Raw genomic sequence first — 14,165 nt, forward strand, 5'->3', positions numbered from 1 at the left:
TGTTCTGCTGGTTGTTTAATGCTAATATGGATTTTGAGAACTCTTTGAGTGTGTCCTATATACAGGCCGTTCCACATATCAACATTTAGGAAGCATTCATAGAGCTGTAATTCTCTATGAATGCAGCTCTATAGACCTAATACCTTGTATTGAATACGTGCTTTGTTTGTGCACGGATGCTTCATATTATTATGTTGTAACTGTTGAGGTGAATCCTACTTCTCGGATGACGTGGAAGTTAAACAGACGTGTTGTTGAAGTAGGTAAATGTTTGAATATTCAAACCCACAGGCATGGCTGTGAAAGGTATTTAAACAGAGCTTTAGACTGAGATGGAACAAGGGAGAAGACGCTTGTGGTGAGTCCTCTTTGTCTCTCTGTGGAGGTTTTAGGAGAACAGAAAGAACTTTCATCTGATCTGTGGGTTTGAAAACTGGTAAAAACTGAATTGTCTCGTTGTGATGGGGTTGAACGGTGTGTCATTTCCAGGTGATATTCCAGTTGTAGAGTGCCGTGAGTCAGTGAATCCTGAGCCATGCGTCCTGTTGTGGTGACTGCCGTCCTTCTTCTGGTGGTGCTGATGTCCATGTCGGACTCTGCAGAATGTAAGAACCAAATAGTCACAAAACAACTGTCTTCACAGACAACAGGAACACAAAACTAACAGCAACTTTTTTTCTCCTGAAGGGACTCCTGATTTAATGTGTCGGACCAAATATCCGGTGGTTTGGTGTAACAAGGCTTATCTCGGTCACGGCTGGCTCCAGTTCGGACCAGACCGTTGTATGCGGGTGATCGACAGGAAAGTGAATTTTGATGAAGCAAAGGTGATGAAAACCAACACACACCAGACTACAGACAGTAGATTTGACCTCATCCTGTTTTGATGAAACAGTGTTTTGTGTTTTGCAACAGTTGGTGTGTGTATTGATGAAGCAGGAACAGCTATGGAGGGTAATTTACCCAGAGTAAACATTTTAAGGGAAATTGAAAAATACATCTTGTGTATATTCTCCTCAGAGCAGAAGGAAAGGGAACGTGAACGGCATTCATGATTTCGGGTCAGGAGAAGAAAGTTCAGATAAGGGAATTAGGATGCATAATAATTCTCTTGATTTCTTTTGATTACAGAAATCCTGTAGGAAACACGAAAAGGGAGATCTGGTGTCAATACACAGCCTTGATGAGCTGCATCAAGTGGAATGTCTAATGTACAGGTTTTCAACCATGAGAATGAATTACTGGATCGGACTGTTTCGGGTAAGAAGTTTGTGCCTCTAATGTGTTTACAATAAATTCACAGAGGTAAACTGTGCTTTATTGAATTATAGAATTACTGAATATTATTATTGAATAATTACTTACTTATTATTCTCATTTCACAAACAAAGACCACGTTACAGATGGTGTATTGCGAGATGGAAGGAGAGGGTCGGGTTACGGAACCAGACAGGGGTCGAGGGATGAAGGGATGACTGGAGGAGCAGGAACGAGAAGGGTCTAGGGGGCCGTGAAAAGAGGGATGGAGGGGTGCAATGAAAAGCTGGCGTCCGGGGCGTAGAGGGAACGGCGGGGGTGGAGACTCGTGAGTGCGGGCCGTCTCTTCTGAAGCTCTGGCGGTGCAGAGTCCGCAAGAGATAGCTTCATTCGCTACGAAGTTCAGCTGGCTGGTGTCAAGATTATGCAGTGGCGGGCCGTGGATTTTCTACCTGCGCCTTCAGTGCTGTCTGAGTCATAGTCTCGATCAGCTGTTTTAACCTGAGCGTCAAGGTTCTAGCTTCAAGCTTCTTCTTCTAATATACTCTAATGGATCATTTTGATTGCATTCTTAGACTCCTACAAGCTCGTAGGGTTACAAAGAGGTGTCTTTCATTGAAATCCCACTTTGTAAAATGTACTTATTAACGATCTAGTGAGAAGTTACGGCCACCGCCCGGAAGTGAAGGCGAGGTTACGGGGTTATGTAATTACATAAACTTAACCTTAAAAAAATGTGTTTAATGGTTAGTACTCTTCCCACAATGCTTTACTGTATTTCAGCAATTTAAATGAAGTTTGGTTCCGGTGATCCTTTAGGAAACGTGACTTGACTTATTGTCTCTTTTCCTTTTTCGATAATGGGCGCCGAAAAAATCAAGTTCCTCTTGTTATAATGAAGAGTGTATCCTGCTGTCAAATTGTGTGTGTGTGTGTGTGTGTGTGTGTGTGTGTGTGTGTGTGTGTGTGTGTGTGTGTGTTAAACTGTGATAAAAAGTGTGTTAAACTGTTAATCTGATGTTAGTACAGTAGTCATCCTCCTCACGTAATCCTTGTTTGTTTTTTTCTTTTCAGGGAAGGAAAGGATTTGTTTGGACCGATGGGTCGAACGCCAGCTACTCCCATTATGCTCGTGGCCAGCCGGACAACTATTGGTGGCAAGAGCATTGCGGTGAGATGAACTACAAGGGTAAGTAAACTGAAGACTCCAAAGGAGAGGTTATAACTTAATAGAGATGAATGTAGACTTCTGAACCTCAGACAAGAAAATACACTTTTATGATCCCTGGAGGATGATTATTAAAGTAGCTCAAGAAAACAGTCCAGATGAGCATGAAGGAAGGAGCTGCATTTAAACCTCACCGAACCTCTTCATGTCTAGGGTTGGGTACCGTTCCAACACGTCCGGTACCTACCGGACCGAAAAGCAACGCAGATTTCGGTGCTTCCTTCCGGTACCTGAGCCGATTTAAATACTTCTGGTCACATGACATCTATTGCTTCTGTCCATCCGGGAGAGGGATCCTCCTCTGTTGCTCTCCCTCAGGTTTCTTCCCTTTTTCCCTTTTAAAGGGTTTTTACTATCTCTATTTAGGGGAGTTTTTCCTGATCCGATGTGAGGTCCCGGGACAGGATGTTATGTGTACAGAATGTAAAGCGCTCCGAGGCCAATTTATTTTTGTGATGTTGGGCTATATAAAATAAACTGAATTGAACAACTACATTTTGACGGAGGGGCCCTGGGGGCAGTGTGGGGGAAAGACCACCACGACACAAAGCACAGAACCTTTGAGCAAACGTACCGACTCACATCTGAGATGAATGCACAGAGAAATAAACCTGAGAGCTCATTATGATCAGAATGCACATTAATTCACTGTCCAACAATGATGTTAACAGAGAGGAATAGAGCTGGAACATAATTGAATTTTTTAAATAACCACAGTTAAAGTCCCCTTTCTGAAGATGAGATCAATATAACACGTTTTCAGTGAATTCAGGCAATTCAATCAAATTAATTTTCTAAAATGAAGTACTTTATTTTAAGAGTCACATATTTCAAAAGCATTCTGTTCTTTCATTCATTCATAAATACATCCCATATTTTACTTGAAACAAGAGAACATTTATTTTGTATTAGATAAATTAATTGTTATGGTCAGAACATTCATAACAAGTTTACACTGTGTACCACGAACCCTGAACTCCCCGTTAATCACATGACTGTCCTGTTTTCCAGGCTGGGGACTCTGGAACGATGTCTCGTGTCTTGCCTACAGACCTTTTGTGTGTCAAGCTACCATCTAGTACTTCAGAGGGAACATGGAGAGCTGCAGCTGGACCACTTCAACTGTAACCACTGCAAGCTTTTACATGGACTGCAATAAATATTCAGCCTCAGAAAGACGTGTTGATGGTTCCTGTGTCTTCTCTGTTTGTATTCAGCTGTATGACTGTTGCTCCATCTGTCTCCATGTCATGTCGTCAGTAGAAAACACAGCTTCATCATCTCACTCAGTCAAGACAGACTGAAGGCTGAGAAACCAGAGGGAACCAAACACTGATGAATCAGGACAAAATAAAGCAGGAATAACCATGATATGATGTAGTCTGACTTTGACACAGTGTGATGTATACAGTCACGTTTCAATGAATGATACTGTAGCACGCAGTTGCTGCAATACCTAGGTCCAGCTACCGTAAAGGTAAACACACATACACAACGAGTCAATGTTCTTTCTTTAGCCATCTCGTGTTGTGTGAGAATAGCATGTATTGGGCTCTCCAGTGGCAGCTGGTGTCACGTTATGACAGGCAAATACAAATAAATAAATAAACAAAAAGGAAAATAAACAAAAGACCAAGGCAGCGGTCCACACGCTGCAGAAGAAATCAAATGAACCACCCACACGGATGTTGTAAGTTGTAACAGTGGAGATGAGCTGAGATATGAAATATAACAAGAGATGAGATATGAAATATCAGTATATAGTGATGTTTGAGATTGTATTCCAGATCTTTTCTAGTCTGAAAATATATTGTTTTTTCAAAATTCTGTGCTTTCAAAATGAAAACTCAGAAGTAATCTGACAGGAGTATTGTCACTTTGTCACTTTTTACTTTCAACAGGGTCAAAGTCAATGTTGACTTTATTAACTCTATTTCATGAATGTTATGTTAACCTTGAATTCTGATTCCCCCTAAAAGCAGCTCCATGAAACTTAAACAAAGACGTTCTGAGAATGACGTCTCGACCTTTTGCAAGGTCGGAGTTTCCTGTTGGATGTTGTGACCAACAGAGTTTCAGCTCATAGATTCCTGATGATCTCTTTCCTGGAAAGAGTTTATTATTCATTTGACACCAATGAAAAGAGATTAAAGAGATTTGAGACATTTTTTGGAGACTCATTCTGTTTTTGACCTTCAAAGATAATTATTGATTATTGTTTAGCAATGGAAACTTTATTCTCGATATATAATTCATTATAAATTGTAAAAGTTTACAGTTACACTCCGGTTACAGCGCCCTCCAGAATCATTGGCACCCTTAGTAAATATAAGGTAAATAAAATAGATGTTGACACTAAATTAAAAAAAATCTCAAAAACACGTGTGCCACAATTATTGGCACCCCTAAAATCTCATGATTAAAATCTAACTGGAGTATAATTCCAGTCATATTTTACATTTTTAAATGCACCTGTTTCCTGCGGAGGTCAAAGTATGTAAACGAATGACCGGAGTGAGTCAAGAGGCCAGGAAGTGGTCGCTTTTCCAGCACTCGACATTTGATGAATTTACTCTTTTTAAATAGTTATTTATAATTATTTAATGTCTAGTGCATCGATCATTTAGACAGAATAGAAAAATGAATAGAAAGAATTAGATTTTTTTTTTTGCAATGACCCACCAAACATAAGATATGTAACAGAGTCAGGATAGTTTACAGTTTAATAATCAACTTTACAGTCCAAAATGACATCAGTACAATGACACAGTTGACTTCCTAACTATTCAACATGTACAATATTTCAGTTTTCCTCTCTGGAGTGGAGGTGGAGGCCATGATCCAGGCTGTACTGCTGATGGAGAAGCACCAACTACAGAGCTCTTTTTTTTACATTTTACACTCTGGTGCACTGACATGTTTTCACCACTAGGGGCCAGCAGTCAGTAACTCTTCATGTCTAAGGGACAGCAGCTCTTTCCCTTATCGTTGACCACGTGCTCATGACGTCAGAGCAGGGCGGGATCAAGTCGGACAAACATCTCCTGAGTTTGTCTCCATGTCTAAAGCAGAAATGCTGAGACTGTTGGTGAAGCAGCGAGTCCACGCGGGAGCTGAAGAGGCTTTTGGGCAGTTGGAGAGATTAATAGAAGATTATGAGGAGACCGTTTCTCGTCTAAGAGAACACGAGCTACACAGATCAGGTTTGTGCTTTTTCCTTATTGTTCCCGGTCTTCGTGCTCGTTTTACGGGTTGAAGTCACATCTGATTCCGTTTTCGTAGTTCAATCAGGAGAGACTTTCGAATTCAACAATACATTTGTTTCCTATGCATAACATTTGAACAGTGCAAAGTCCTGGGGACTAAACTCTATGAGGCTTCAGGACACGGTGCAGCATCTGATTGGTTGATTTAAAGGTGACACCCTCTAATCCGTTGAGAGTAATCACAGGGAGAATTAGAAAAATATATTTATGAATGACCAGTCGTGTAAAGAGAGTCTTCCAGACAGCAGAGAGCAGCAGAGCAGAGACTTTTAGAGATGTTTTCTTTGTAAATAATAGTATTGTATTAGTATACTTTCTGAGAGTTCTGTCACTGGCTGGCCCACCTAAACCCCCCACTAAAGGCCCCACAAACACAAAAAAGGACAGTCTGGGAGGAAACTGTGTACTAGCTGCCTGTAAAAGCTGCCTGGGTGTGTGAGGAGTGCAGGAGTGGGTTCTGTCTTCAATAAACAAACAAATCTTTATAACACCTGGACATGGACACATATAACATCCTGTAGCATAAACACATATAACAACCTGTAACATAAACACATATAACGACCTGTAGACACATATAACAGCCTGTAGCATAAACACATGTAACGACCTGTAGACACATATAACAGCTGTAACATAAACACATATAACGACCTGTAGACACATATAACAGCCTGTAACATAAACACATATAACGACCTGTAGACACATATAACAGCTGTAACATAAACACATATAACGACCTGTAGACACATATAACAGCTGTAACATAAACACATATAACGACCTGTAGACACATATAACAGCTGTAACATAAACACATATAACGACCTGTAGACACATATAACAGCCGTAACATAAACACATATAACGACCTGTAGACACATATAACAGCTGTAGCATGAACACATATAACGACCTGTAGACACATATAACAGCTGTAACATAAACACATATAACGACCTGTAGACACATATAACAGCCGTAACATGGACACTGAATGCTCTAGCAAACAAAACAGTTTGAGAAGATGTAAAATAGGTTAAATTTCATTTCTGTAATCTCAAAAGCTTTTGTCATGTTCATTTACAATTGTTTATAAGAGAAACATGATGAAAATTCCAATACGTTTCTTTACTTTTTACTTTTTACACACTGTTTTAAGCCGTTATAACATATAATAATGCATCCTTTTTCCTGCCTTAAACCATAAACCCTTTGATTTATGTTTGTTTTGTATGCATCAGACAAATGGCCACTACAATTATGTTTAAGAAAACTTCTCTGAAGCTCAAAAACTAAACTCAAATAAATCTCTCAAATATCTTTAATCTCCTTTTGTTTGGTGCCAAATTAATAATAAACTCTTTCCAGGAAAGAAATAACCAGGAATCTATGAGCTGAAACTCTTTTGGTCACAACATCCAACAGGAAATCCGACCTCGCAAAAGGACGAGACGTCATCCTTCGAATGTCTTTGTTTGAGTTCCTGTTTCATTGAGCTGCTTTTAGGGGGAATCTGTATTCAGGCGTCGGCTCTGTGCTGACACCTCCTCTATCACCTCCTTAATCATTTTAACAGGCAGACACTCAGATTGAGGGTTAATCAATGTATTTCTTGTTTCATTCTCATTTCCTGATAAAGATCCTCACACTCCTTGAATACATGATCCACAGAGAGAAGATCCCTCTTCATGGAGGGTGGATCTGGAATGCAGGGCCTCTCTGTTCTCCCTCCTCTTCTTTCACTCCCTCTCGCTCTGAGGCATGCAGGGAGAGGCACAGAGCCAGATGTGCGTGGTGTGGTCGGGGTCGGGGCTGCTGCTCTAGGGAGGCTCTGCAGCGACGCCAACATCTGCAGCAGTCTGCAGCAGGAGGTTACACTTACACACTTAGCTGGTAGTGTGCAGCCTGCAAGACGAGGCCTTTCAGACACTCACATATGAATAGATGCTTTTGGATTCATTGCACAATGTGGATCCACTTTTTCTAAGTTTCACATCTTTTCAGATGAAAATCAAACCGTTCCCTGTTCATGATGTTGACTGTGTGGAAGCTGTTTCAACCTCCACGATGAAGGTATTATGTTTATTAGTTTGTTAGAAACATCATGGAAAAAGTACATTGTGTCTCTTGCCACTCTGTAATAAACAATGTTGGCTCTTATTCCTCCATGACATCATCCTCTGTGATCACAGCCTTTTTAAAACGAGTTATGAATAAACAAGCAGCACAGAAAGCAGCTGTCATGTCTGCATGTTATGCATTGTTTAAAAAATGTAAGGATTATTGAAAAGCTAAAGGGAGAGAGCTGCTTGTCCTTCAGACATGAAGAGTTAATGACTGCTGACCCCTGGTGGTGAAAACAGGTCAGTGCATCAGAGTCTGTTGCTCTTTGACCCAAGCCCGCTGATTCCGACTGATTCATTTGAATAATGAGATAAACATGAGATAAGGGGTTGGACCTAAACTGAATGTTACGTTATGAACAGTATGTTTTTCTATTAGTTTGCGAGTTGTGGTAAGAGACTTTGCCGCTGATACCGGATCCCAACTCAGTTTATTTTTGATCTGTGTGTTGCAAATAAATCTACGTGAATTGAACTCTCTTGTGTTTTGTGGGTGTTTGATTACTGAAGTCCCGAACCTGTGGCGCCTCACCAGCAGTCAGATAGTAGATAGCTACTAAGTTTATACAGCATCAGGTTTTAAGAAGATTAGTCATCATCGATCAAGAGAAGAGAATCAGCCACAAACACCCTCTAATCAGTTGAGAGTAATCACGGGGAGAATTAGAGAAAGATATTTATGAATAACCAGCCGTGTAAAGAGAGTCTTCCTTCCAGAACTACCACTAGAATTTTAGTGAATATGTGTCGTTTCCAGCGTCTTGTGGCGGCGACATTTAAAGTGACACCATTCAGCCGTTAAACGAGAACAAACGATCAAGAAGACAAACACAGATCATGTAAATAACTGTTTCACCTTTCAATACTCGGTAACACTTTATAATAACCACACGCTATTTAGCATTAGTAAAGTATGAGTAAACACTTAATGCATCATTTATAAAGCATTGATCCAACATTAACACTCATAAGTATGCAATTCATAAAAAACGTTATAAATGTTTTATTCTACTAATGAGTGTTAATGTTGGAACAATGCTTTATTAATGATGAATTATATAAAGCATTCAGTGTTTACGCATACTTAACTAATGCTAAATAGCGTGTGGTTATTATAAAGTGTTACCCAATAATCTGTTAAACCTGCTGACAAACTATGAATGTTACATTGCTGTTGCTGAAAAGTGCTGTAAAGTGATCAAAGTGCTGTAAAGTGATCAAACTGACGTATTGATATTCTCTCTCTGGTGTTGTCCTGCAGCCTCAGCCCTCATTCTTTAATTTGACTTCAGTTACAGAAGCTTTGATGAAAGGGTTAAACTGCACAAGCTCTTCAGGGGAAGAGGAATGCAGCAATGCTGGTCCCTTTAGTCTGAGTCATGTTTCTGATTATCCTTTTTTTAATCAACATTACAATAAAACACTATCAAGTCAACGCCTCTAGGTCACACTGAGTTGTGTGGTGTTTCATGAACTATTGTCTGCATATTCTTATGATCACAATGCATAAATCATAACAACAAAGAAGGTTAGTGGGAGAACGTATTTAATTCATCATGTTTGAAACTGAACAAAGAGACAGTTTAGTAGCTTTGTTCTCTCTGTGACTATCCCTTGGTTTCACTTTTATATTCCTTCGTTCATTTCTATTCCAACCAAAGGGTGCATCCCAAGTCTCTCATTTCCTCGATCCTCGCTGGGATCGCTCAGTTGTTCTGAGTCGCCATATTGACCTCCGTCCCAAAGCTCTTATTTCTGCTCTGAGGAGACATGAGCGAGGACGCATAAGAGCAGGCTACCAGGAAGTGTTTTAACGCTGGACACGCCTCCTCACTGTTCATCCGTTATTTGATTGGACCCTGCAGCTGATCGGATTGATCGCTGGAGTTTCATACCAAAGTGAAGACGGATCACAGATTAAACTCAAGTTATATATTTGATTTGTTTTCTGATTCAATATCTAGTTAAAATATATTAATTGTAGGTCTGAACAACAAAAGGACCTCAAACTACTTTCTTCAATTATAAAAATATCTGTCTTTTCATGATCTGTTAATTCTCTCAAAAACAAGCAAGAGCAGGAGAGACGAAACACTTTTGACATCATTTATTGTCATTTCCATTCAGTCACGTGAGGATGATCGTTCCTGCGTGGCGGCTTTGATGAGCTATTTCACCTCAACTTCCCCTGAAACATTGAGCCTATAAATTAATTCCAGTGTTCAAGAGAAACCATTATCATATTCTGGGTTATTTATGACGTCACAATCAGAATTCACAAGTGAATTTAATGATGAAATAACATCCAAATTTATCTTTAAAAGCGTACAATATATTAAATAGTTAAAATACTTACTGATCTTTAATGTGTTAATATTGTCACTATCAATCTAAATATTAGTACCGTTCTATGAAGTTTGTGTGACATCCGCCTACCTCGTATAAAAGCAACCTTTTACTTTCAACATTCCATATTTATTCCAGTGCCCTTTGCACTCCGCAATACTGTCCTGCTGTTTACAAATGTCATTGATTTGTATTTCTGTGTTTGTACATTAAGAGCAACAAATATACATTTAGTCAAATTCCTTGAATGTCTCCACTAATGCAAGCTGATATCAGTCTGAAGTCACCGTTGTACATAATGTGCTTCCTGCAGATGTCCAGCAGCTGTTGCCGAATAATGAAGATCTCCCCCCTGAGTGCCTGGACCAGGAGGACCCGGAGCCCCTCCACATAAAAAAGGAAAAAGAGGATCTCTGGAGCCGTCTAGAGGGAGAGCAGCTTAATGTGCTCGAGGCGGCCGATATAGCCAAGTTCACATTCACTGCTGTTACTGAGAAGAGTGAAGATGACAAACCTCAGACCTCACGGCTTCATCAAAGCCAGACGGAGGACAACAGAGTTCTCACAGGAGAGAAGCCATTCAGTTGTGATGTTTGTGGGAAAAGATGTATAGATCAGGGAAATCTGGGGACACACATGATAGTTCACACAGACGAGAAACTATTTGGTTGTGATGTTTGTGGGAAAAGATTTTCAACACAGGGACATCTCAAGGCACACATGAGAGTCCACACAGGAGAAAAAACATTTGGTTGTGATGTTTGTGGGAAAAGATTCGCAGAACAGGGTAGTGTGAAGAAACACATGAGAGTCCACACAGGAGAGAAACCATTTGGTTGTGATGTTTGTGGGAAAAGATTCTCAGAACAGGGTAGTGTGAAGAAACACATGAGAGTCCACACAGGAGAGAAACCATTTGGTTGCGATGTTTGTGGGAAAAGATTCTCAGAACAGGATAGTCTGAAGAAACACATGAGAGTCCACACAGGACAGAAACCATTTGGTTGTGATGTTTGTGGGGAAACATTCTCAGAACAGGGTAGTCTGAAGAAACACATAAGAGCCCACACAGGAGAGAAACCATTTGGTTGTGATGTTTGTGGGAAAAGATTTGCAGAACAGGGTAATCTGAAGAAACACATAAGAGTCCACACAGGAGAGAAACCATTTAGTTGTGATGTTTGTGGGAAAAGATTTGCAGAACAGGGTAATCTGAAGTCACACATGAGAGTCCACACAGGAGAGAAAACATTCAGTTGTGATGTTTGTGGGAAAAGATGTACACAACCAGATGATTTGAAGAAACACATGAGAGTTCATACAGAATAGAATTTGTTTCTTCCATTTGTCAAAGACAAATGATGTAAGTTGTTTTTGTTCTCTTTCTCTTGTGTATATTTAAAAAGATATGTAAAATGTTTAAAATGTAATTTGTTTGTTAACGACATGGAAGGCAAAAGGTTTTCTGAACATCTGATGAATCTTTATTAAATACAATAACAACATGCTCTGTGTGTGATTGAGGAAGCAAAAAAACTGACTCTGTACAAATATATTTGTATTTAAAATGCATTTTAAAAATCTAGATAAAAAGAAACTTAAGCAAGTTTAATTGTGTTACTGAAACTTTGTTGACACTTCATTTTACAGATGCCATCGCTTTGTATAAAACCCTAGAAATAAGCTTCTATATAACTGTAAACTCACAGGAAAATATATGGAGGAAAAGTAGAGACAGTTTTGAACTGCCTGATCCAATTAGTGTCTAGTGTCACCTAAAAAGCCTTTTTTTTGGTACTATTGTCTACAGGCAAGCAAATAGTTTAACATGTATATGAATAATATCAATTCAACTCAGTTTCAAAATCATTTTTGTATGAGCTTCTCTTAACACTGTCCTCATATTCTGTGTGGAAAAGAGCATCTTGGCCAATGTTCTGCTTTTCAGACTTGACGTGCTAACTACTACATTTCTGGACGTAAAAGAACAAAATATACTTCAGCTATTTCGTTACGGTTGAGGCGGAACTCGGGGTGAATATTGTGATAATTCACATTGATTTTGATGTCTGCATTGAATCTATTTCCCCCCCATTATTTACATTCTAACTCAGTGGCGGCTGGTGGATTTCTTTTTGGGTAGGGCCATCCAATAATTTTCAGCAAACATCCTAGTATGAATCAAGGCACAAAAAAGTATCAAACACACATTAATTCAATTCAATTCAGTTTATTTTATATAGCCCAAAATCACAAATTTGCATTACAATCTGTACACATAAGACATCCCTGTCCCGGGACCGCACATCGGATCAGGAAAAACTCCCTTAAATAAAGATAGTAAAAACCCTTTCACAGGTAAAAAAAAAAGGGAAGAAACCTTCAGTAGAGCAACAGAGGAGGATCCCTCTCCTCGGATGGACAGAAGCAATAGATGTCATGTGTATAGAATGAATAATGTAACAGAGTTACAGCATATTCAATGATTATGAATTATAATTATTCATATAATGAGTAGTAGGCATGGTCCACGATCCAGATAACCACAATCCATGTCAGCATTACTACTTTGCAGTTGAATATTTAACATTTATTCCCACACTGACATAATAAGGAGATCTTATTCATACAATTCAGTATATTAATATATATATATATCATAGAATAATAGTCAGTATAATATAATAGATAAATACCATATAATATCATAAATATACAATATAAATATCATGAATATATTATAATAAAATATAAATATACAATATATATATAAAAATATGTATTTATATGAAAACTGTTTCATATATATTAGGGCTGGGCACGTTAACGTGTACAAAATGCGTTAATGCAGCAATCCTTTAACAGCGACAATTATTATTTGTTGTTGCATTGGGAGGGGTTTAACACTGCCTCACAGAGGTGCTGCACTTTAAATCTCTCCCAGAAAGCGTAGTTGAGACCTGGGCATCTCCCAGTCCGGCCTGCGTGAGGTCAATCAAAAAAGAAAAAGAAATAAATAAGAAGCACGCCATGAATGCAATACAACAGCACTGCTTTTACTTTGAAGGCGATTTATGTGGCCTCACCGACCGGCAGTGTTGCCAACAGACGAGCAGCGGGTGCTGAACTGGAAAACATCAAAAGCACGTATTGCTTTAATGCTTTTGTATAAAGTTCATCAATTGCTGGTCTTTAACATACATATTTAAGGTAAGCAACAAACTGAGCAAGGACAAAAGAAGGAGTGGCTTGTCCCTCACAGGGACCCTTACTACTGAACAGACTGTTTATGTTGTTCCCTGATAAAAGACAAACGTTTCTTCTAGTACCTGTTCAGAAACAGATAAGAAAAGAAAACTGATTTACATACTGTTGTTAAACTTGCTGTTGCTCCAAGAGTGCCTGTTATATTGTTCTGATAACATTACTTTAAAATAAAAACGCGTAATACACTAGTTTTTACTTCATTATTGAATATTGTGATAATTCACTTTTTTTATGTCTGCATTAAATAAATTTTTTCTAAGCAAGAAATCAATAACACAAACACACAATTATAAGCGTATTTCTAATTTCTAATACGTCAAACACAAACATTAAAACAATAAAACAAGAATATGTGTATAATCAACGTATACTTGAATCAACTCTCGTACTTTAGTCTTCTGCGTCAGCTGTGCGCTGAGGTTCTCAGAAGGCTAAACTATTAGCAACGCCGTCTCTCCGTCTCTGAAATGCCTTCGTCGTTTTTGCAGCGTCATCGTCTCAAAGTTGGAGCCATTAAACCTTCTTTGATCCTGGCGCCCAACAACAAAAAAAGATGACATCATCAGTGTGTCACTTGAACCCACTGTTCTGCCTCCAGCTAACTCCAGATTATACTAGTGTGTCACATCGCAAAATGTAATTTGGGGTGAATTATTGAGACTATTGTGGAAA

At 39.0% G+C, this 14,165-nt stretch overlaps 1 protein-coding gene across 1 annotated transcript; it reads left to right on the top strand.

The window, feature by feature from the left end:
* The first annotated feature begins 488 nt into the window (after positions 1–488).
* Positions 489–3,636, top strand: LOC306739272 (C-type isolectin Sp-CL4-like). The gene is made up of 5 exons (XM_079221248.1): positions 489–605; positions 688–827; positions 1,132–1,260; positions 2,332–2,446; positions 3,497–3,636. The coding sequence occupies exons 1-5, from the start codon at positions 536–538 to the stop codon at positions 3,562–3,564; spliced, it is 522 nt and encodes a 173-aa protein (XP_079077374.1). The 5' UTR covers positions 489–535; the 3' UTR covers positions 3,565–3,636.
* The last annotated feature ends 10,529 nt before the right edge of the window (positions 3,637–14,165 follow it).

The sequence above is a fragment of the Taurulus bubalis genome (genome assembly GCF_910589615.1).
Source record: "Taurulus bubalis genome assembly, chromosome: 7".
In the NCBI taxonomy this organism is placed as follows: domain Eukaryota; kingdom Metazoa; phylum Chordata; class Actinopteri; order Perciformes; family Cottidae; genus Taurulus; species Taurulus bubalis.

Bases quoted from the DNA above. Each gene is read 5' to 3' on its own strand.
- LOC306739272 (XM_079221248.1), top strand. From the start codon at position 536: ATGCGTCCTGTTGTGGTGACTGCCGTCCTTCTTCTGGTGGTGCTGATG. The intron at 1,261-2,331 runs GTAAGAAGTTTG...TTTTCTTTTCAG, and splicing joins ACTGGATCGGACTGTTTCGG to GGAAGGAAAGGATTTGTTTG. The intron at 2,447-3,496 runs GTAAGTAAACTG...CCTGTTTTCCAG, and splicing joins CGGTGAGATGAACTACAAGG to GCTGGGGACTCTGGAACGAT.